Raw genomic sequence first — 25,855 nt, forward strand, 5'->3', positions numbered from 1 at the left:
GTTGATTCATAAGATTCAAGGAATCTGTCTCCATAACACAGAAGTGTTAGGAGAAGCAGCAAATGCTTTTGTAGTATCTGTAGCAAGCTATACACATGATCTAAGAAAAATGATGGTATTAAAGAACTACTTTCAATGCAGTTGAAACACCCTGAAATCAGAAGGTGCTGTCTACTATGTTCATATCTAGGAAGAAGTCAATACCTTACTTAAACTTCAAAGGACAGTCTGATTCTCTTGTTAGAGACTGATGCAGTTGGTGACTAAGTTGAGACCAATGCTCTTTACCATTCCAAAATTCTAGGGTCCCTAAGAATTATATTAAATCTATTCCACCTGTGCTCTTTAACAAGAACAACAAAGCATGAATGACAGCATGTATGCTCACAAAGTGACTTAATAAGTTTTTTTTCCCAGAAACCTTTCATTTAAGGTATACAAACTTCATGCATTTCACAAAAACAAATTTAGGAACACAGTAATTCTTCCCACCCTAACCTCTCTCCTTTTTAAGTACTTAAAGTTCATGGTGGAGATCTGCTCAGAAAACAAAGACTACTTTGAAAATGTAACAATACATCTGGTCATGCAAGAGCTCTGATGGAAATGTATAAGAAGATTCATGTTATTTTCATGCCTGCTAACACAATATCCATTCTGCATCTCATGGATCAAGAACTCAAATTGGCTTTTAAGTCTTACTATTGAAGAAATATATCTAATAAAGCTATAGCTGCCATAGTTATTAGTAATTCTTCTGACGGGTCTAGGCAAAGCAAATTGATGGCCTTCTGGAAGTGATTTACCATTCTAGATGTCATTAAGAAAATTCATGATTCATAGGAAGAGGTCAAATAACACCATCAATACAAGTGTGGAAGAAGTTCATTCTAATCCTCATGAATGACTTTGAGGGTTTCACATAAATGGTATGTTTATTTTTAGAAAAGGTAACCATTATTTCATTAGTGCTGAGACAAACTTTTTCATGTCTGAAAGCAAAATGTATGGAAAGCTAAGAAGCAACAATATTATAGCTAAAGAGCAAGTTAAAAAGAAAAATCAAATGACTGGTACATAATCCACAAAAATTGCAAGCAGCAATATTAGAGGTATGTTTTGGAAATAAACTTGGTTCTCTTCTCTAGGAATTAAATACGGCTAAAAGAAAAATAGTGACTTTTTAGAGCTATTCATCTGTACTTGTCTATGTGTATTTTAACACAGCTACTTTAAACTATAGAAGATTCTAAAGTAATTATCTGCATATCACCATCTAGGAGAGAAACTAACCAAATCATATTTAAGAAAGTTTTTCCCCCTCTAAAGTCCTAAATTTTCAACGTAGAATAACTAGCAATGAGTAAGCCTGAAATATAAAAAAAGATACATATATATATATACACACACACACACACACACACATATATATATATACAAAGATATTTTTCAAAGGGTCGCTTTTCATATGTTTCTTCGTTATTGCCATAAAACTTAAGACTATTCTATTATTGAGACTTGAATTCATGTAAGAATAATCATTTAGACTTGAATTCACATAAGAGTAATCAGCTAGTTAAAACAACCGTTTATGTCTTACCACTGCAAGCTGTGTCCTTGAAGCAACAGTATGAAAAACTGCAGGCATCATAAGAGACTCTTCAACTTTTAACTCCATGTCATTTTCTGTTGAAAAGGTAGCTTTAGGAATAGCAGGTGCACGATCACATAAGATCATTTCTTTGTTAAAAAGAAAAATTGGATTTGTGTCCTGTATTTTAAAAAGGCAGAAATGAAATAAAATGTTACAAGTACTGAATATTCACATTGCACACAATATATGAAATAAACCTTATTTGAACAATGATTTCTAGCTCAAGTTGGAACACTGTTCCGTGAAAGCACCCTTGAATACCAACCGTTCCAGCACTGTAGGTGCATACTCTTCGATCTGCAGCCATGCATTCTCCTCCATTGACCACCAGCACCTGGTGTTGAATAGCAATCTTGTATTTGCTTTGAATGGCATGCTTCAGGTCTGCCACACTTCCCCCATAAGAAGAAAAATGAAAAGTATCAGTTACATTTTCCCAGTGACTTTACTATAAAACTAATACTATGCAAAGATTCCTAATGAGCTAATGAATTTCACTCTAAAACTTTCTCCAAAAAGTAGTTATACAAAATATAAGCTTCCTTTTCTTAAGATGGATTTTCCACAATTAACTGACTGTGAAATTAGTAAGTTAATCACTTAGTAAATTATTCACACATTTTGTCACATCTAAAAGTCATATTAAGAACTACAAGCACTGGTCACATTTGTTTTTGTGTTCTCTAAAGCAGAAAGTGTAAAGAAAAGAAAAGAATACTCAGAGGGGCATCAAGTCTGTTCTGTTAGATCTCTGGAATACAAGATTTGTTACTAAAAGTTTCATATCACAGTACAGAAACTACATTAAATCTAAACCATGAAAAAATTCCTTCCTGTTCCAATCTTTCAAAAAAGTATTCCCTGGAGCCGGCATGGTGGTGTATCAGGTAAAGCTGCTGCCTGCAGTGCCAGCATCCCATATAGGCACCATTTTGAGCCCTGGCTGCACCATTTCCAATACAGCTCTCTGCTAATGGCCTGGGAAAGCAGTAGCAGATGGCCCAAGACCTTGGGCCGATGCATTTTTGTGGGAGACCCAGAAGAAGCTCCTGCCTTACGGCTTCAGATTGGCCCATCTCCAGCCATTGCGACCATTTGGGGACTGAACCAGTAGATGGAAGAAATTTTCTCTTTATTTGTCTCTGCCACTCTCTAACTTTCAAATAAATAAATAATCTTTTAAAAAATTCCTTTATATAAAACTGCACTTAATGGAAACTATTCCTTTTTAAAGAGAGAAATTCCATACCTCTATATATTATAAGTAACAAAGTTACTTGTAACAGAAATGGCTTGTAATAATTTTGGTGTCAGATTTTTAATTTTATATTTGTTACTCTTATGGAAACTATAAAAATATAAGCAGGTTTGGAAATTATATTCACTATTTATTTTTCTTCCCTGTTTAGGCTCAACATCTAATGGGTTAGGCATCCACTTATAATTCCAGCATCTCATATCAGAGTGCCAGTTCAACTCCCTGCTACTCTGCTCCCAATCCAGTTTCCTACCAGGGAAAGCAGTGTGAGACAGTCCAAGTGTTTGTCCCCTGCCACCCATGTGGGAGCTCCTAGATGCTGATTTGACCTAGCCCAGCCCTAGGCCATAATGGCCACCCCTCTCAGTGTCATTCTGGTTCCAAATAAAGAAATTATTTAAAAAGTATGTATGTGGGGCCAGCGCTGTGGCACAGTAGGTTAATACCCTGGCCTGAAGCACCGGCATCCCATATGGACACCGGTTCAAGTTCTGGCTGCTCCACTTCTGATCCGGCTCTCTGCTATGGTCTGGGAAAGGAGTGGAAGATGGCCCAAGTCCTTGGGCCCTGCACCCACATGGGAGACCCAGAAGAAGCTCCTGGCTCCTGGCTTTGGATCGGCACAGCTCAGGCCGTTGTGGTCTATTGGGGAGTGAACCATCAGATGGAAGACCTCTCTCTCTCTCCGCCTCTCCTCTCCGTGTAACACTGACTTTCAAATAAAATAAATAAATCTTAAAAAAAAAAAAAAAGTACACATGTAACATACCCTTCCTCCTATGACAGCTGTCCCCATTTTTCAAAAATAAAAGATATTCTAAGGTAACTACAGATAACATCAATATATTGCATGTATTGCTAGGTGGGAAAAATAACAAGATGAGATTTGGGATGTTTTTAATACAAAGAAAAGTTCAATGTTTGAAGAGACAAATATATTTACCCTGGTGGACAATACAACGTATATGTGTACATGTACTGAAGCATCAACACATAATACATCATAAATAGGTACAAGTTTTATGTCTGTTAAAATTTGAGGAAAATAAAAATTTTTTAAAGAGAACATTCTGGGGGCTGGTGCTGTGGCCTAGCAGGTAAGGTCGCTACTTGCAATGCCAGCATCCCATATGGGTGCCGGTTTGAGTCCCAGTTGCTCCACTTCCAATCCAGCTCTCTGCTATGGCCTGGAAAGCAGTGGAAGATGGCCCAAGTGCTTAGGCCCCTGCACCTGTGTGGGAAGCCCACAAGAAGCTCCTGCCTTTGGATCAGTGCAGCTCTGGCAGCTGCAGCCATCTGAGGAGTCCACCAGAGTATGGAAGACCTCTCTCGCTCTCTGCCTCTTCCTCTTCCTCTCTGTGACTCTGCCTTTCAAATAAATAAATAAATCTTTGTTAGAGAGAGAGACCATTCCAGAGCCGGTGTTGTGCCACAGCAGATTAAGCCTCTGCCTGTGAACCAAGCATCCTACACTGGGGCCAGTTAGAGACTCAGCTGCTCCACTTCCGATCCATATCCCTGAATGGGCTTGGAAAAGCAGTAGAAGATGGCCCAAGTCCTTGGGCCCCTGTACCCACATGGAAGACCAGATAGAAGTTTTGTGCTCCTAGCTTTGGACTGGTTTATCCCCAGTCATTTGGGAAGTGAACCAGCAGATGAAAGGTCTCTCTCCCTCCCTCCCTCTCTCTCTTCTCTCTCTGTCTCTTTCAAATAAAAAAAAAAAAATACTTAAAAAAAAGAGAGACATTACTTGGCCAATTATTTGAAATCCCTGTAAATAACGAGAATGATCAGGCATATGAATCCTAATAATTTAGCTAAAATTACTAAACTTAATATGTTTTCAAAACAAAACCTATTGCCTTCATTCATGTAAAGTAATAAAAAACAAATTGCCAAAAAGTGAGTACTTAAAATGACAGTGTCAGCATGAAACGAGTTTGTTTTGAGGTAGGTTTGTTTATTGTAAATAATATATTCATGCAAATGAAAGCACAACTTAAAGAATGTAATTTTAATATTTCACATACAACTCTAAATGTAAAATGTCAAGGTATAAAATGTAAACCAGGCCACACATGGAGTCTTTTCTCAAAATCTAAATATATTTTTTGCAAACACACAAAACACAAAACTGATGGGAATAAATGTAAAATAACTCACGTTTGCACTGTAAGTTCAGTGTCAAATGTTAGAGTAGTTCCAGTGTTAACCAGAAATACATATAACTTCATGATGATTTCTCTGGATTCTGTGAGATAATACCTCACCCTCTGATATGGTTACTAAAGGAAGCCAAGAAAATTCATCAATTTTACAAACAAATGTTCAAAGACCTTCATCATTAAGACACAACACACATTTACTATATATTATTTAAACAAGAAAAAAAATGAATTTTAATATCTATTTGGTCAATTCAATACTAAAAAAAAGTAAATAATAAGAAATTAATTAAAAAACAAAAGCAGCAAGGTTCTACTATTGAAAAAATAACTAGTTTTCAGGACAGAGTCCACTAGTGAGAACAAAACTTCATAAGTATATTCCACAGTTTTCTGTATTAAAAATATTTTATCAGAAAATAAAATATTTGATCATACATCTAATCCCCAAAAGTTCTTTCCCAACTTCTTTAATACAATAAAAAAGACTAATTATAGGAACAAATTTATTAATAGCAAGAGTAGCCACTATTCACTAATTAGGAGAAACAAATCACAATTCCTTCCCCTACTTGCATATTATTGTGTGTCACACCTCTATACTGATCAAGAAAACTCTGGTCCTCTACCACCTTGTGCAACAGAAAGAACTGAGGTTCTAGAAATCAGAATATTTAACACAACTCTACCATTAACTTCTCCATTATAAACCTTAACTATTAAATAAAGCTTCCTCATTTATAAAACTAAAACATATAAACCCACAAAATTCAAGATCTGGTTACTTTTTTAAAACTGGAGATCAAAATCCCAACAACTCATTAACAAAAATGGTTAAAAGACAACAAATAAGTTTCCAGGAACTAGAAGTAACACTTGTTTTATGCTTTTTCCTTATAGTGAAACAATCAACAAAGAAGGAAATGATCAACAAAGAAGGAAGGAAAAAGCAAGGAAGGCCTTAAATTTAAGACTTCCAAAATTATTTTAAATGCATTTGATGAAAACATGTAATATAAAGAGAAGACCTGTGACTTACCGTCAGGCACTGTAACAGGGACTACTTTTCCTTAAATAGCTGATTAAAACTGGCTTATGTCTGCTTTGCTTGGTGTTGGCAACTGGATGGTCTTACTGGTTAAGCTAAGAGAACTGTAAAACAAAAAATTCTGGATGACTATAGAATAAGCAAGTCAATATGTAACAATGATACAGTCACTATTCTGTTCTTCTGAAATTACCATCTATGAGAGCAATCTCAGTCCCTTTTGCTACGTAGGTATCCACTGAAACCACAACTACATGACTTTGACCCCTTGACTCCATTAAGACTTCAAACAAAAGTCACCAATGAACTCCTGTTTCTACAATCATTTCATAGTCCTGAAAATATAAGAAAGAAGAACCCAGGCCATAGAGTCAGTCATCCTAGCTTTGGATCTGGCCCCATTAATGGCAGCTTGATGACCTTGACAAGTATATTACTTGTTTCAGTTTCCTCTTTTGTAAATAGGAATAAAAGTACTAACTGTAGCAGAAAATCTCTAAGATAACACTAATTATCTGTGCCACCTCCATTTCCTAGTATCTACACTCTATTGGAATTCCTTCCTTCCAACCTGTAAGCAGGGTCTGTAATCTACTTCTCTCTCTCTCTCTTTTTTAAGAATTATTTTATTTGAAAGACAGAGATACAGAGAGGTAGAGCCAGAAAGAGAGAGAGACATCTTCCATTCCACTAGTTCACTCCCCAAATGACTGCAACGACCAAAGCTGAGCTAATCCAAAGCCAGGAGCCAGGAGCTTCTTCTAGGTCTCCCACGAGGGTACAGGGGCCCAAGGACTTGGGCCATCTTCTACTGCTTTCCCAGGCCATAGCAGAGAGCTGGATTGGAAGTGGAGCAGCAGGGACTAGAACCGGCGCCCACACGGGATGCCTACACTTCAGCCCAGGGCGTTAACCTGCTGTACCACAGCGTCAGCCCTGTAATCTACTTCTAACTAATAAAATATGGCAAAGTGAATGTTATATACGTGACTGATAATCAAAATTGTTAACTAGTATCTTAACAGCTAACTCTGCCTTACCAGCTTGGAGGCAGTAAACAACCATATGGAGAGGGCCAACAGTCAGCAAGAAGCTGACTCAGCGGTGGCCTCAGTCTCATAATCCTCAAGGAATTAAATTCAACATAATTACGTGACACTGGAAGCAGATTCTTTCCTGGTTGAGCCTTGGACATGACAGCAGGCCCTGCCAACACCTTGACTGTATAGTTGTAGAGAAATCTTTTAGCAAGGGACTCAGCTAAGACATGTCCGCAATCTCTGAAATAAATTTAAGTTTCAAACAGCCAAGTTAATAGTAATTTATTATTAAGCAATAGGTGATACAATACAACCACATCATTGAAGTGTCAGAGAATGATAAAAAACTTTTATGTGGTAGCATGGTCCCTGGCAAATAAGTCACCTCTACAATGTCTGCCTGGAATCTTAGCTCTCCTTACTCACCTTAGCACAGAAAAGCTCACCAACTCCTAAGGCTACAATATTCCTCTTAACTACTGACTCCTACATCTAGATCAACTGTCTCCTGAATTATCAATCCAACCCTTCTCAAACATAACAGATCCAAATTTATTTCCTCTGTGCTGATCTTCAACATTACTGTCTCTAAAACTGAACTCCTTATCTTCTCTGCCCCCTAAACCACCTTGCTTTTCATCATCTTCTTTGATGATGGATTCTACATCCCATTTCACACATGCTATTCTAACTCTCTCAGCAGATAAACATCAAGAAATCGGTCACTTAAATATTTATTGACCATCCATCCCTATTCACATTGCTACTACCTTCACTGTTCTTCATCCACAAAGCTTCTCAACCTGCTCTTATTTCCTCAATTTCTGCTATACCATCCTCTGCATTCCTCCAAAGATATCTTCTAAATGGTAGGATGACCCAGTTGTTCTGCTTGAAATTCAAGATTACGGGGCCAGTGCTGTGGTGTACCCAGGTAAAGCTGCTGCCTGTAGTGCCGGCATCCTATTTGGGCGCTGGTTCGAGTTCCAGCTGATCCACTTCCAATCCAGCTCTCTGCTATGGCCTGGGAAAGCAGTAGAAAATGGCCCAAGTCCTTGGGCTCCTGCACCCACGTGGGAGACCTGGAAAAAGCTCCAGGCTCCTGGCACAGCGCCAGCCGTTGCGGCCAACTGGGGAGTGAACCAGTAGGTGATGGAAGACCTCCCTTCTGTCTCTGCCTCTCCTTCTCTTTCAAATAAATATATAAATAAATAGCCTTAAAAAAAAAAGAAATTCAATCACAGTTTTTTGAGAATTTACTATATCCCAAGAAACTATTCTAAATATTTCATTAAATGAAATGTTCGTTAGAGTCTCATAGAACCCATAAGGGGCAAGCATTTGATGCAACAGTTAAACTGCCAGCTGATGCCTAGCTATATCCCACTTCTGGAGTGCCTGGGTTCAGGTCCTGGCTTTGCTAACAAATCCCAGCTTTTTAATAATTCATAACCTGGAACACAGCAGGAAATTGCACAAGTGCATGGGATATGTGGACTGAGTTTCCAGCTCCCAGCTTTTTACCTGACCCTGTCCCATAAATTGCAGGCATTTGTAGTTAAAAACAGATGAGAGTTGTCTCTCTTTCACTTTCTTTAAAATGGATATATAAAAGTTCGTCTTAAAATTTTCTTTGAGGGGCCAGTGTTTTGGCATGGAAGGTTAAGCCTCCACCTCAGTGTCAGCATCCCATGTGAGTGCTGGTTCAAGTCCAGGTTGCTTCACTTCCAATCCAGCTCCCTGCTAATGCTCCTGGGAAAGCACCAGACCGTGGCCCAGGTGCTTGGAAACCTATACCCGCATGGGAGATCTGAAGAGGCTCCTGGCTTTGGCCTGGCCCAGCCCCAGCCATTGTGGCCATTTGGGGAGTGAACCAGAGGATGCAAGATCTCATTCATACTCTCCCTCACCACCACTTTATCTCCGCCTTTCGAATAAATAAATCTTTTTAAAAATTTTTGTTTTAATTCTTTAAAGCAGATATTATTGTGACCGTCACTTTGCGGGTAAGCAAATAATTAAGGAGTTAAATGCCACAGCTTAATGAGTGAAACTTCAAATCCAGGCACTCCAACTCTACACCATTTCATGCCTTTACACATTCTAACAATATTCAAGACAGCATGTGGCAGAGGCCTTTGTCTTTTTAATTGTTTCTCATTATGATTAAAACAGTGGTAGTAATCTTTGCAAGGTCAGAAAAAGAACAAGGGAGCCATCTTACTTGGGAATAAAATGTAGTTGTTATCTGCTTGCCTATGAATACTTCAACTTTGGTTACTATCTGCTTATATGTAACCATTTCAGGTTCTGCTTGTTAGTACATGTCAATGATGTTAACCCTTGCCAGACAGCAGACTGCTCAGTATGTGTGTTTAAAATTCTCAGTTAACAGGCCGGCACCGCAGCTCACTAGGCTAATCCTCCGCCTTGCGGTGCCAGCACACACACCAGGTTCTAGTCCCGGTCCAGGCGCTGAATTCTGTCCCGGTTGCCCCTCTTCCAGGCCAGCTCTCTGCTGTGGCCAGGGAGTGCAGTGGAGGATGGCCCGATTACTTGTGCCCTGTACCCCATGGGAGACCAGGAAAAACACCTGGCTCCTGCCATCGGATCAGCGCGGTGCGCCAGCCGCAGTGCGCCAGCCGCGGCAGCCATTGGAGGGTGAACCAACGGCAAAGGAAGACCTTTCTCTCTCTCTCACTGTCCACTCTGCCTGTCAAAAAATAAAAAAAATAAAAAAATTCAGTTAACTATGTTCGTACAATAATTGTATCAATCCAGTGGCCACCACGTAAGGTTAGAATATCCAACCAAATGCATACATGTAACCATATAAGGGGCTAAAACCATATATAAGGAAAAACCCTTTTTTGTTTGGGGTTTAAGATTTTGGATAAGAAATTCCACCTGGGCCCTATGCCAGCATAATAAATAACTACTTCCTGTTAAAAGGCCTTGGTGTCTTCTCTCAGTATACTAATCCTGCTACAAGCAAACATAAATATAGCTTCTCTCTCTCCACCACAACTTCCTACCCTCAGCCTTCTGCCACCCCAACTTTTCCCTCCCAAATATCACATCAATTAAATTCCTCTACAAAGCAGGTTGATAAAATCTGTGATAATTTATCAGGGCGGTTCTCCCAATTCTCTTAATCAGGGGATGAGTTCTTCTCTTGATGCTATGGTCCCTTCCTCTTGCTCTACACATCTTCTCTCACTGATTCAATCAAATAGGCCCAGTTACTTTGTTAGCTGCGCTATGTACTCTACATGTTCTTTTATGCTTGCATACACGGTCCTCATCTCTACTAAATAAACAGATTCTGGGGCCAGCACTGTGGTGTAGAGGGTAAAGCCATTGCCTATAGTGTCAGCATCCCATATGGAAACTGGTTCAAGTCCTGGCTGCTTCACTTCCGATCCAGCACTCTGCTATGACCTGGGAAAGCAGCAGACGATGGCCCAAGTCTTTGGGCCCCTGCACCTGCGTGGAAAGAACCTGAGAAGGCTCCTGGCTCCTGCCTTCGGATGGGTCGGCACAGCTTGGGCCACTGCGGCCAAATGGAGAGTGAACCAGCGGATGGAAGACCTCTCTCTTTGCCTCTCTTCTCTCGTTTAACTCTGACTTTCAAATAAACAAATAAATTTTTAAAATTAATGAATAAACATTTTTTAAAGCTAGAACTATGCTTTCCTCGGGAAGAAAACTAACAAATGGGCCAGCATTGTGGCACAGTGCACAGCTTGTGACACTGACCTCTCATTTTGTAGTACTGGTTCTGAGTCTCGGCTACTCAGCTTCTTAACCATCTCCCTGCTAATGTGTCTGGGAAGGCAGCAGATGATGGCCCAAGTCCTTGTGTCCTTGCCACCCATGTGGGAAACCTGGGTGGAGTTACTAGCTCGTTTCCGCCTTGCCCAGTTCTGGCTGTTTGGGGCATTTGGGGCATGAACCAGGAGATGGAAGATATGTGTGTATGTGTATGTGTGTGTGTGGTATGTGTGTGTATCCCTCTGTCACTCTGCCCTTCAAACAAAAAAATAAATCTTTGATTGTCTATATCATTGGGCAGACTCCTAGCAAGTACCATGTTTGAGATCAAACCCAGGATTTCTTCAACTTGTTCTTTAAGCGAAATCTCTAGGTTTTCCAATATCATTAATTACATGACAATAGTAAGACTTCGGTTCAATATATTTCCCTAATCACTACCAATGATGGGTGATGCAGACACCTGATAAAGACTGCTCTCATTGTTTAGCCCAACTAAATAGATACTACAGTTCTACCTACCTAACATAGATTAAAATATGTCTTGTTATACTATAGATTAGTAGTATCAAATATCTTAATGAATGAGAGAAAATGATTAGGAAACCAATAGAGTAAAGCAGAGAAACAGAATATTCCAGTAACAAAGATATCTTCCTGAGTAATAGTAGGCAAAGTCCTCTGCCAACTCCAGTAGAAAATTACAAGTAAAACAAAGAAAAAAATTGTTATATTACTAAAATTGAGGGTTTCATAACAGCATTATGAAGTGTATCCTGGCTCATATACTTTTCATTAACTTTAAGCACTTTTCCATATTATTGCAAATGCTTCATAATTATCAATATTGTCTAAAAATATTCTAACTTGTAAATTCATCATAATTAACTTACTATCTCCCAGGATTTTTCAATCTCACAGACATATTTTTTTTTTCCTTCTGTACAGTAACACTTCCATAAGACAGGGGGATAGCGTTGTGGCATGGCAGGCTAAGCCTCCACCTACAGCGTCGGCATCCTATATGGGCACCGGTTCATGTCCCAGCTGCTCCTCTTCTGATCCGGCTCTCTGCTATAGCCTAGAAAAGCAGTAGAAGATGGCCCAAGTCCTTGGACTCCTGCACCCGTGTGGGAAGATCGGGAAGAAGCTCCTGGCTTTTGGCTTTAGATCAGCCCAGCTGCAGCCACTGCAGCCATTTGGGGAGTGAACCAACAGATGGCAGACCTTACTCTCTGTCTCTCCCCCTCTCTCTATAACTCTACCTCTCAAATAAATAAAATCTTTAAAAACAATTACTAAAGTAAAGCTGTTAGATTAAACATTTAAATATTTCAAGACCTTTAGAATATGCAATAATTGCTTCTTTTACCAATTTATACACAAGAAATGTACTCGTCAACAAGGTCTCTCTATCCTTGCCAGCATCCTATTTTTAATTGTTTGTCAATATTTCAAGCTTTTATAATTACATGTCATCTTTGATTATTAAACATTATTCATTTCTAGATTGTTTACTATGTTCCAAGTACTACAACAGACATGGAAAGTACCAGTTAGCAAATAAATGCAGTTCTGAGACTACTACAAACCTCAATACTAGAAAAAAGGATAACATCACCATATAGAGTTTCATAGATAGATAGATACAGAAAGAGTAATAAGCAAAGCTTGGGGCTGGTACTGTGGCAGTGCAGGTAAAGTTGATGCCTACAATACCAGTATCCCATGTGGGTGCCTGTTTGTGTGTGTTCCGGCTACACTTAAAGTTCAGCTCCCTGTGGATGGCTTGGGAAAAGCAGCAAAACAAGGTCCAAGTACTTGGGCCCCTGCCATCTATGAGAGACCCATATGGAACTCATGGCTTCAGCCTAGTTCAGTCTTGGCTGTTGCAACAACTGGGGTAGTGAACTAGCAGATAGAAGACCTGTGTCTCTCCCTCTCTTTCAAATTTACGAAGACTTACACAAGGCTATAATCACCCAACTTAATATCTAAGACAAGTACTCAAATGAATTCAATCAGATTTTGTATGAACAAGTGCCAGGTATTCATCATTTGCTCCTAAGTGATAAGAAGCTACTCCTTACCTATTCAAATATGGTATCTCATATTTTCAATCATTCTTAACAGCTATAAGACTGGCAACACTAATCAGAGGCTTCCTTCTGAATAAATATCTACATCTCATTAACTCTCAGCTACATCAAAGACCTACCAAAGAATAGAACAGAAAAAAACTGGCACAGTAAGACAAGGCATCATTTCCACGTGGGTCGATAGCACTTGTAGTCTTAAAAAAAAAAAAAAAGTCAGGTTTGTGGCTTTTGTGGCCACAAATGTTCTTTTTTTATTCCACATATGCGACTTAAGATAAATAAAAATGACTGCTAACATATAATGAGCGAACTTATTACACACCACACATTAAATTAATAAGTTTTATATGTATCACTTCATTTTTCAAATGTGTAAAATGTTAATATCATTACTGTTTCCATTTGCAGGTAGGAAACAAATTTAGAAGTTACTTGATTTGCCTTAAGGAATCCGAGTCTTAGCAAATAAAAATTCTAGGAGCTAGAACACAGATTCATTCAATATGAACAGCACCAGTTGGGGCCTGCACTGTGGCATAGCAGGTAAAGCTGACGCCTGCAGTACAGGCATCCCATATGGGTGCCAGTTCGAGTCCTGACTGCTCCACTTCTGATCCAGCTCTCTGCTATGGCTTGGGAAAGCAGCAGAAGATGACCCAAGTTCTTGGGTCCCTGCACCACATGGGAGGCCCTGAAGAAGCTCCAGGCTCCTGGCTTCCAAATGGCCCAGCTCCAGCCATTGCAGCCGTTTAAGGAGTGAACCAGTGGATGGAAGACAGAGTACAGTTTAAAAACTTGGCATGGGAGCCCCAAATCACCTTAGACTGGGTGGTAAAAATACTACTTTAAGTGTTAAAGTGATCATATGGATTGGATTGAGTGTCTGGTAATAATAATAGAATTAAAAAGAAGATCCAACATAGGAAGCAGTCCACACAGCAGACTCATAGAATGACAATCATTTTAAATAGCACTCTGACCTCAAAGTCAAGGCATTCTGGTTTGGCTGAAAAGCCCACAAAAGCATTTCAGGCATGAAAAACCAAGACATTGTGGCCAAAAATGTCTTACATAAAGGACTACAGTGGATGAGACCCCAGTGGAAAGAAGCGGTCAAAGGAAGTGGTACTTTTCTCTGAAGGGAGGAGAGAACTTCTACTTTGCTTATGGCCTTGTCTAAACACTGATGGAGTTTGTGGATTCAAAAGGATTCTATAGCCTAGGCAGCGCATGTCAAGAGCTTCAGGTGATCACTGATGACATACATAAGAGTTTTAATTGTTAAATCAACAGTAAGAGTCATTGTGCACTAACTTCCCATGCAAGACCTCTGTACTCAGAGTTGTATTATAATTATGTCTAAGTGCTTACAAAAGACATATCATTCTTGGTGCTTCTGTAAAGTTAATTAGGTTTCTAAAAAAAAAAAAAAAAAAAAGCTGGAGGGAGAAACTGACTTCAAGAGGCAATGACTTCGAACAGCCCTGGTCTAGACTGTTGAGGAACAGTTTTGTTGTTTTCGTGCAAATTGTTGAACTCTACTTAGTATAGAGTTGGTCTTTTGTATATAAAGTTAATAAAAAATGGATCTTATTGGAGATTGGGACCTTGGAGAAGTGGGAGGAGGTGGAGTGGGAGAGTGGATAGAGGGCAGGTATGGTGTGGAAGAATCACTGTATTCCTAGAGTTGTACTTTGTGAAACGCTTGAAGTTTGTGTTCCTTAAATGAAAGGTTTCTTGTGGGGGGGGAGGGTGGCATAAAATATATTCTCACAAAAAAAGCACTCATTTTTAAATAAAAACAAAATTCAAAGTATACAGTTACATTTCATTGGATTTCCTTTAAAGATAATGATATTGTCAGCACAGCAACAGCTTCCACTGACTGATTGCTCAAAGTTCAGTTATTTCCCAAAGCCACACAGCAAGAAAGTAGTACAACCAGAGTTGTACTAAATGGATCAATATGGAAAAAAGAACATTATCATACTATTGAACAATAAAATCCCTTACATGTAAATACATGTAATAAGAACTAATTCTATGATCTGGAATTTTGCGAACCCTTTAGAAATCTCAACACCTTTTGTCCTCCCACTGATTTCACCACTTTATATGACCATTTTAGGTCATGGGATAACAAGATTTCCTTGGTCCACAAATTAAAAGACAATTCACGGCCGGCGCCACGGCTCACTAGGCTAATCCTCCGCCTTGCGGCGCCGGCACACCGGGTTCTAGTCCCGGTCGGGGCGCCGGATTCTGTCCCGGTTGCCCCTCTTCCAGGCCAGCTCTCTGCTGTGGCCAGGGAGTGCAGTGGAGGATGGCCCGATTACTTGTGCCCTGTACCCCATGGGAGACCAGGAGAAACACCTGGCTCCTGCCTTTGGATTAGCGGGATGCGCTGGCCGCAGCGCGCTGGCCGCGGTGGCCATTGGAGGGTGAACCAACGACAAAGGAAGACCTTTCTCTCTGTCTCTCTGTCCACTCTGCCTGTCAAAAAAAAAAAAAAAAAAAAAAAAAAGGCAATTCACAGCATGTAGCAAAGACTAGAAATTCCACACCTGGGCAGGCTGGCAGTATGAATTACTCTGGGAATATGTACACTGAAAATTTCATAGATAAAAGAAATGTACACAGAAGAACCAAAGCTCAAGGTAAAAACATTAACCTCACCTTTGCACCCTTACCTACTTCCTATCCGAGCAGCCTCCTGCTGCCTAGGGCATACACTGAAGCCTTATATACACAGTTGCTGCCACTGCTGAACAAGTGCAGGGCAGAGAAGAATACAATCTCAGCCCGGGAGTGGGAGCCCCAACAAACCATCTGGCCTTCCACTCAGCTTTCAGGAAGATGAGAAGAGTGATTCAGGACCTGTGAATCTCTTAAAAGTAAAATGATTGTGGCCTCCACTCCCAGGCTGCCAGGCCCATCCCCTACAGGTAATCCATCTAAAACAGGGCAAGTATCCAACTGATGGCAACATGGCACAAAGAATGCCCGCTACCACTGGATAGCCTGTACTGGATAAAGTGGTCCTGACAAAGAGTTTTCTCTCTTGTTATTTAAGAACCTTCATCACAGCCTCAATTTCTCCTTTTACCAAAGTCTAAAATAGGTAGCCACGGTACTTCAAAGAAAAAGTTTGGGAGGCTGGCGCCGTGGCTCACTAGGCTAATCCTTCGCCTTGCGGCGCCGGCACACCAGGTTCTAGTCCCGGTTGAGGCGCCGGATTCTGTCCCAGGTGCCCCTCTTCCAGGCCAGCTCTCTGCTGTGGCCACGGAGTGCAGTGGAGGATGGCCCAGGTGCTTGGGCCCTGCACCCCATGGGAGACCAGGAAAAGCACCTGGCTCCTGGCTCCTGCCATCGGATCAGTGCGGTGCGCCGGCCGCGGCGGCCATTGGAAGGTGAACCAACGGCAAAGGAAGACCTTTCTCTCTGTCTCTCTCTCTCACTGTCCACTCTGCCTGTCAAAAAATAAAAAAAAAAAAGAAAAGAAAAAGTTTGGGAATTCTGCTCTAAAGCTTTATCAATTGTACCTATCAGTGAGAGTTGCATGTACCTCAGCTACTACCAGGCATCTAATTCTCAAGGGCTGAAGCCTCCTAGAAAACTCACACAATTTGTAACAATAACACCATATGGGAGTGACGGAAATAACAGAAGAGAAGTCACTCAGGAAATGCCCAATTTCCCAGTTTTCTTTCTAATAGACCACAGACTGATCAAGGATTGACTATAGAAACGACGTCTTCTTTAACTTAAAGTGGAAGGGAAAAGGTGAGAATCAAAGAAGCTATTTCCATTACCTAGTCCCATCATTACTTTTGAATATCCAAAGATGTGACTACTTCCTCCACAAAACTGGTAAAATATGACATTACAAGAGGGGTAAAAAGGATACTATGAGCATTTTTAGCCTTTAAAAGTGTTCTGGGAACCTGCCTCATGGTGCAGCAGTAAGCCTCTGCTTCTGACGCCAGTATCCCCTAACAGAGCGCTGGTTCAAGTTCTTTTGCGGGATAAGTACCGACTGCACTACTTTTTTTTTTTTTTTTTTTTTTTTTTTTTTTTTTTTTTTTTTGACAGGTAGATTGGACAGTGAGAGAGAGAGACAGAGAGAAAGGTCTTCCTTTGCCGTTGGTTCACCCTCCAATGGCTGCCACACCGCGCTGATCCGACAGCAGGAGCCAGGTACTTATCCTGGTCTCCCATGGGGTGCAGGGCCCAAACACTTGGGCCATCCTCCACTGCACTCCGTGGCCACAGCAGAGAGCTGGCCTGGAAGAGGGGCAACCGGGACAGAATCCGGCGCCCCGACCAGGACTAGAACCCGGTGTGCCGGTGCCGCAAGGTGGAGGATTAGCCTAGTGAGCCGCCGCGCCGGCTGACTGCACTACTTTCAATCCAGCTTCATACTGATAACACCTAGGGAGGCAGCAGGAAGACGGACGAAGCACTTCAGCGCTTGTCACTCACACAGAAGACCCAAATGGAGTTTCAGTTTTCGTTTCAATTTGGTCCATCTCTGGCTACTGCAGCCATCTGGGGTGTCAACAACCAAACGGAATATACCTCATTGTCTTTCCCTTTCTGTCACTTTACATTTCTACTACATCAGCCATCTAGGGAGTAAACCAGAGGATGGAGGACTTCTCTCTGTCTTTACGTCTCTCTGTAACTCTGCCTGTCAAATAAATCTTTTAAAAAAATTCCCATAAATTGGTTTTTTATTTTTTAATTTTTTTTATTTGACAGATAGAGTTAGACAGTGAGAGAGAGTGACAGAGAGAAAGGTCTTCCTTCCATTGGTTCACCCCCCAAATAGCCGCTACAGCCGGCACTGCGCCGATCCGAAGCCAGGTGCCAGGTGCTTCCTCCTGGTCTCCCATGCAGGTGCAGGGCCCAAGGACTTGGGCCATCCTCCACTGCCTTCCCGGGCCACAACAGAGTACTGGACTAGAAGAGGAGCAACCGGGACTAGAACCTGGTGCCCATATGGGATGCCAGTGCCACAGGTGGAGGATTAACCTAGTGAGCCACAGTGCTGGCCCCATCCCATAAATTGTTAAAAACCCACTAAAGATTCAAAATAAGCGGACCATAGGCTTGAGTAGGTAATTCAAATTTGGCTAACAAATATTAAAAACATCTGAAACCTCCTCTGTCAAATACATTAAGTAGAAGACAGCATTTTTCACCTATCAAACGAGTAAGTTCAACCAAAGATTTCAAGATTTTCAGCCTAAGAAAAAAAGAGATAAAATGTATAAAATAAGTAAAACTGGAAGCCAGTGAGTGTTGTGGCACAGTGGGTTAAGCTCCCACCCCCAATACCAGCATCCCATATGTGTGCCAGTTCGAGTCCCAGCTGCACCACCTCCAATCCAGCTACCTTCTAATGTCCAGGGGAAAGCAGCAAAAGATGGCCCAAGTGTTTGGGCCCCTGCCACTCATGTGGGATATTTGGATGGAGTTCTAGGCTGCTGAAATATTGTAGCCATTTAGGAAATGAACCAGCCCTGTCTCTATTTCTCTCTACATCTCTCTCTCTATATATAACTCTGCTTTTCAAATAAGTATGTGCTCATGAAAACTACTTTGAAAATACTATTATAAACAAGGAATTTTTCTCTTTCCATTTTTCCACAGCTCTACTGGGAGAGGGTAGAACAGGAGTGACAACCCTAAAGCTCTCAGTCCCCACTGTACCCAATATAGTGAAGAACTGACCTTACCCAGTTACAGGTCTAATCTGTGCCTTCTGGCTACTGGGAGGTGATTCTGAAGCCCCTGGAATATCCAGCCTGATAGGATTACCTTAATTTGCCAGGGAGTTTGAAGACCCACAATAGGAGTTCTGCTCTCCAACATAAAAGGACATCAAAGACATTAGTCTGACCTTCAGGATTGGCTGAAGTCTAAAGATCAGCCACCCAGACAATATGTGTTCGAGCCCCAATAAAAAACACTGGGCATCAAAAACTTTCTTAGCTAGGAACACTCTGTACATGTTAGCACATGGTGGCCAAGGGGAGGTAAATGCTGTTTGACTCCACAGAAGACAAAGGTCAGAAGCTCTGCATTTGGAGCCCTTCCAGATCTTGCTCTCCGCGTATCTTCCTTTGCCTGATTTTAATTTTCATCTTTTGCTATATTGTACTTCTAAGTATAGTGTACTTCCTTTGGTTCTGTGAGCTTTACTAATAAGGATTTTTTTAGAGAGTTGTCATGAGGAATCTGCAATTTATAGTCAGCTGGTATAGAGTGAGGGCAGTCTTTTTCCTTCGTTCTCTAGAGTAAGCTAAATTCACTGCACTGCACAGCCATATTGTAGTTTTAGAAAGGAAGCTTTGCAGAAACAGCTGATTCTAAATTAGAAAATATACCAATCATATAAGCCTGGAACAGCTTAATATGCCATAAAATGAGGAAGCTATCAAAAGACTAATGAGATCATGGCAAAAGGGCAGAGATCAACTTTTTTTTTTTTTTTGAGATTTAAAAAGCAAGATTTATTAGAATCAAAGACCTCCGCCAGAGCAGCATAGTTGGGGTGGAGATTAGGTTGGCTATGATGGGGCAGTTTGAACATGAAAAAAATGATCGCAAAAAAGTAAATAGCATCTAACCAATAAAAATTCAAGTATTCATAATAGTAATAATATTTTCAAAAACCCTCAGTGTGCTAGGACAGATCTCATTATAAAAACTGAAGGAGGGGGGTAGGCATTTAGCACAGTAATTCAGACACTGCTAGGGACACCTGCATCCCATATTTGAGTGCCTGGGTTCCAGTCTGGGCTACTCCACTTCTAACCACTTTCATGCTAACAGACTTGGATATATGCCACCCAAATGAGACCTGGACTGAGTTCTAGGCTCCCAGCTTTGGCATGGCCCAACCCCACCAAGTTGTGGGCATTTCTTAAGGCAACCAGTGGATGGAATCTCTTCATACTTACCCCAAAATGTCTATTTACAGTTGATTTGATTTAGAATCCAAATGTTATATGTTATATTTATTCTGTCTCTTATTTCTCTCCTAACCTGTAAAAGTCCTCTATTCTCTTTTCTTTTTGAAACTATTTGCTGAAAAGATTAACTCATTGTAACATGGAATGCTCATAGAATTCTAAGTTTAGATGATTGTTTCTATTCCATAATGCCTATAAACTGTAAATTACAGATAAATGTAAAATTTGAATTAATTTTATAAAATCATAGTTTCTATAAGTGTATATACAGTAGAAACACACAAACTTCCACAGTGCACCAGTACCTAACCAATAAGGACACTTCAAAATGACATGGAGGCCGGCGCTGCGGCTCACTAGGCTAATCCTCCGCCTTGCGGCACCGGCACACCAGGTTCTAGTCCCGGTTGGGGCGCCGGATTCTGTCCCAGGTGCCCCTCTTCCAGGCCAGCTCTCTGCTGTGGCCACGGAGTGCAGTGGAGGATGGCCCAAGTGCTTGGGCCCTGTACCCCATGGGAGACCAGGATAAGTACCTGGCTCCTGCCATTGGATCAGCATGGTGCGCCGGCCGCAGCACACCAGCCGCAGCGGCCATTGGAGGGTGAACCAATGGCAAAAGGAAGACCTTTCTCTCTGTCTCTCTCTCTCACTGTCCACTCTGCCTGTCAAAAAAAAAAAAAAAAAAAAAAAAAGACATGGAAAAATGGAACTGAAAGATTAATTTATCCTCATGCAGTTTTTTCAATCTGTGCACAACATTCTCACAATATGCATTTTCCATTACCTTTATCAAGATCACTCATAAAAAGGCTAGAGGATACCGAAAGGCCAGAAAAATGGAAAAAAGTCCCACTGCTCTCTTGCACACAAGCTATCGCGTGGTCAAGCAAAAGAGATAGTGCCCCACTTCTGCTTACACAGATCACCACTTTTTATCACCTAAATCTCTTAATAAAGCTCCCTGATCTCAAATTCTCACTGAGCTCCTTCACAACTAAATTCTTTGCTTAAAAATGTTTTTTTAGGGGGCAGCACTATAGCACAGTGGATTAAAGCCCCAGCCTGCAGTGCCGGTATCCCTTATGGGCACAGGTTCTAGACCCAGCTGCTCCACTTCCAATCCAGCTGCCTGCTAATGTGCCTGGGAAAGCAGTGGAGGACCGCCCAAGTCCTTGGGTACCTGCACCCATGAGGAAGGCCTGTAAGAAGCTCCTAGCTCCTGGCTTCGGACTGGCTCAGCTCTGGCCGTTCCAGCCATTTGGGGAGAAAACCAGAGGATGGAAGACCTCTCTTTCTCTACCTCTCTCTGTATCTCTGTTTTCAAAGACATAAAACAAATCTAAAAAATTACTTTCTTTAAATATGTTCTTAGAACAGGGATGCTGTTTTCAGTTTTAGGTGGCTTTAGCTTTGGTTTAGCTTCACACAACAAGAATAATGGATTTAAAACATTCCATTCTTTCATATTTCTCAAATTGGATACAATCAGACAATGAGTTTATATTAATAAAAATTTAATGATGTATATGGCTAACAGTACAAATAAAACATTTATTCATGCTGTTTTAAATTCTAATTTAAAAGAAATGTTATGAGACCTATACTAATACCAATTTTGTGTAATCTAAATCAAAATTATAAAATTCTATCGATATGCATCTTCTACAGCCAATCTATGAACCACATGGCTTTACTATCAAAACAAAAATTATAGATTAAAAAACTTCCTCATCAGTATACATTTATCAAATTTTCATTCCTGATATTGTAAATGGGGATGTTAGTAATACCTACCTCAGAGGCTACTGTAAAAAACATGTAAAATAATCCACATAAAGACTTCATATAGGAGCAGGAATTTAGCCTAGTGGTTAACACACCTGCATCTCATAAGAGTACCATGGTTTGGTTCCCAGTTTCAGCTCCTGACTCCAACTTCCTGCTAATGTAGACCCTGGAAGGCAGGAGTAATGGCTCAAGTAATTGGGTTCCTACTACCAACATGGTAGACCTGGAATGAGTTCCGTAGCTCCCAGCTTTGGTCATTTGGGGAGTTAGCCAACGAAAATGGGAGTTCTTTATGTGTGTCTCTGCCTCTCAAACAAATAAAAATCTTAAAATTAAAAAAAAAATTTAATAAAGCTTATTTAGTGCAATGACAACTTAAGAGTAACTATTCCAAAAATGTTATCAAGAGACAAGTGTGGGGAGCAACTCGGACTATACTGTTACTGGAATTAGGACTTATTCTATGCATCTGCTCTCCCACAATATGGCGCTGGGAGAGAAGAAAACAGCTTCTACACAGCTGCCTCCAGTTCAGCCAATAAACTGTAGGACTTGCTCCTGATTGGAGGAGAGCAGCGTACTCGGCGTGTGGGCAGCTGAGTTGGGATTGGCAGAGGAGGACTATAAAGGAGGAGAGAGACGGCATGCACCAGGAACATCTAAGGGGAACATCTAAGGCGAACACCTGTGCAGCCCCCGAGAGAGCCGGCCGGCGGTGTGCCGCTCCCCTGCGGAAGTGGGGAATGTGGCAGGGGGAACCACCCTTCCACGGAGGTGGAAGGGACAGTAGCCAACCCGGGAAGAACCAGCAGCAAACCCGGGGAGGGCCGAGCAGACGAAAGAACAGAGCAGGGTCCTGTGTCGTTCCTCCACGAAGAGGGGGAGCGACAACAAGAAATAATCTTTTAGTATAACAGAAAGCACTGAAAAGCACCTGTTGAGGATTTCACTAGCAGTCTTCTCATAAATGACAAAGCAGAGTTCAAATAGTAAGAGATTATATCCAAGTAGCTGGTTTTTGGCTGTTTCTTTATTAAGTAATGTTTCAGGCTCTTACTTTTTTTTTTTTTTTTTAAAAAGCAAATCAATTTGGCTTAATATGGTTTAACATCATATGTGACTAAGTATACCCTGGGTGGGTGGTCCCACTACTGTCACTAACTCTTGAGCCCTCTTTTCCACTTTATTTCTATTAAGTCATCTAATTCACAGTTCGTTCTTCTGCGTAGCTTAGTTCTGAGTAGGATTACATTCTTTCTACATCCAGACTGCATCTAGGAGAACACTATATCTAGGAGAACACTGTTTTCCAAACAGTATGGTAGTTAGTTCTTAGTTTTGAGTTAGTTCTTAGTTCACCACACTAAGAAGATGTCATAACATCTACTCAACTAAGTACAAATTCCTTAGACTAACATTCCACTGCTACCCTCTAAGATCACTAGGTAACGCTCCACAACATTTAAGCTGTTCTATCATAAGACAGAATTGCTTTCAAGCGACTTTACTCATGTCATTCAGCATCTTCCACTTTCCAACCAAGAACTCAGAAACATGAAAGTCTTCCCCAATCTATTGCCTAACATTTTACCATATTCTAAAGCACTTACAGCCCATAGTTCAAATTTCAATCCATGTAAATAGTGTTTAAAGAACATAAATAAAAAAAAGAGAGGAAGAGGCACCAAGATGGTGGAATGAGGAGGGAGCTTACTGCTCAAGTCTAGGAGAACATAGTCGAAAAAAAAAAAAAAAAAAAAGTGGAGAGACTGCAATTTCAGGGAAGAGTTAGGGAGCAATTGCAGAGAAAACTCCATGCAAATTAGAGGGACACCATAGATATATGTGGAGGGTGTGGACATGCACAATTCAGGTCCCAAGCAGCTGAGGGCCTCAGCACCATCTTTGTGAGTGAGGTAAGGCCAGATTGCAGCAGCCCCGCCACTGGCAATAAAGCTGTGGGAAGAGTCTGGCTTAGAGCCCTTTGGGGGACAGTACACTTGCCAACCTAGAGGAAAAAAAGGCAGGGAACATTTCTCTGTCCCCAACCAACTGGCACCCATTTCCTGTAACTACCCGAGGGCAGGAGGGTGCCATTTTGGACATAAAAAACAACTGTACCAGCTCATGTCCGCACACCCAGCATCCAGCCCAGAGGAGACATCTGAGTCTGGCTAGAAAAATTAACAGGGAGCTATAATAAATGTATATGCACCTAATTACAGGGCATCTAGCTATTTACAAGAAATGTTGATGGATCTAAAAGGAGACATAGACTCCCATACAATAGTAATGGGGAACTTCAATACCCCACTTTCAGCAATGGATAGATCAATAAGACAGAAAATCAGCAAGGAAACAACAGTTAATCAACACCACAGACCAAATGGACCTAACAGATATCTACAAAACTTTTCAACCTACAGTTGCAGAAAACCCATGCCTGAAACTTTCTCTAGGATAGACCACAAGCCAGACCATAAAGCAAGTCTCTGCAAATTTGAAGGAATTGAAATCATACCATGCATCTTCTCTGACCACAGTGGAATGAATCTGGAGATAAACAACTCAAGAGTCTCTAGAACATATGCAAACACATGGAGACGGAACAGTATGTTCCTGTTGAACAGTGGGTCATTGAAGAAATCAAAAGAGAAATCAAAAAACTATTGAGGAATAGGGTTTTTTTTTTCTCATAGTATTTGTGCTGAGTTAATCTTCTGTGTATAAAGCTAATTGAAAATAGATGTTAGTAAAAAATAAGAATGGGAATAGAAGAAGGAGGGAAAAAAGTGGGAGGGTAGGTACAGTGGGAACAATCACCATTACTGTGTTCCTAAACTTGTATTTATGAAACGCATGAAGTTTGTATACTTGCATAAAAGGTTTATGGGGGGAAAAAGAATAAGCTGCAAAGATAGATAAATAGACAGACAGACAAAACAAGTGTATGGAAGAGAAATGTATCATGAGCTGCATAGTGATGTTTCAGCCAATGACAGAAGATTATGATGGGAGCTGAAATATTCCTACCATATACAGATGTCACAGCTGTCCTGAGGTCATAGAGCAATGCATGTTTGTGCCGTGACAGTGAAAACAAACCTGTTGTCTTGCCAGTTATATAAAAGTATAGCAGTGTAATTGTGGATAGTATATAATCCTGGATAACGGCAATAAATGACTATGTTTTTGGTTAATACAGTTAATATGCTAATTTTTAAATCATTATTTTAGAGCATATGCCTTCTACTCATAAAAAAGATTATCAAAAAACAGATTGCCACATTAGGCCAAGAGCAGATTCCTACATCTTATGTTTACAGAGTTTTTGCTTAGTTTTATCTCACATTGCGTTGTTCATCATGTTCCTAGGAGCAATAGGCTATAGTATGTAAATGTATATATATATACACACACACACACACACACACACACACATATATATATATATATATATATATATATATAAAATGCAGCCTAGGTGTGCAGTAAGCTATGCTATCTGGGTTTGTGTTACTGCGCTTTATGATGTTCACACAGTGATGACACTGCATAATGATAAAAAAAATCATAAATAAATGCTTGATATGCTGTGTTGCCACTTGCCAAATACATTACATTGCCAAACTGTACTGTAAATGACTAGAGAAAAGTTGGTCATTCATTATGCCTCATTTTGAAACACCACGTATTACTAATATATTACCTAGGGATAATGGGCAGTCCAACAGTTTTGAGGCTAAAATCATGGATAAAGACTAAAACAAGAACCAGAAAACTGATGGAGCCAACACTGTGGTATAGTGGGTAAAGCAGCCACAACCGAAATCACAAAGCAAGTAGCTCAAAGAGAATTCACAGGAGTACTATTTATAAGAATGTATAATTCATGCACATATCTATATGCTTCTAATACAAGATGACCCAATAAAGCTGAATTCACTTAAAACATTAAACAAAAGGTGATGTTAGGTACCCAAGTAGATAGTCATCCTGAAATAAAAAATTGGACTGAAGAGATCTGGATTTTAATTCTAGTTTCACAC

The 25,855-nt window shown here is 40.6% G+C and overlaps 1 protein-coding gene across 5 annotated transcripts in view; it reads right to left on the reverse strand.

Annotated features, from left to right (window-relative positions):
- RB1CC1 (RB1 inducible coiled-coil 1) overlaps positions 1-25,855 on the reverse strand; it is a 102,623-nt gene that overhangs the window by 63,740 nt on the left and 13,028 nt on the right. For all 5 annotated transcript variants that reach the window (XM_051843730.3, XM_051843729.3, XM_051843732.2 and 2 more), the window contains exons 2-5: positions 6,117-6,229; positions 5,076-5,197; positions 1,920-2,046; positions 1,601-1,771 (exon numbers count right to left, since the gene is read on the reverse strand). In XM_051843730.3, coding sequence (XP_051699690.1) covers positions 1,601-1,771; positions 1,920-2,046; positions 5,076-5,146 — 369 coding nt within the window. In that variant the 5' untranslated portion in view covers positions 5,147-5,197; positions 6,117-6,229. The remainder of the gene's footprint in view (positions 1-1,600; positions 1,772-1,919; positions 2,047-5,075; positions 5,198-6,116; positions 6,230-25,855) is intronic.

The sequence above is a fragment of the Oryctolagus cuniculus genome, chromosome 6 (assembly GCF_051225735.1).
Source record: "Oryctolagus cuniculus isolate XC-2025 breed Fujian yellow rabbit chromosome 6, ASM5122573v1, whole genome shotgun sequence".
NCBI lineage: Eukaryota > Metazoa > Chordata > Mammalia > Lagomorpha > Leporidae > Oryctolagus > Oryctolagus cuniculus.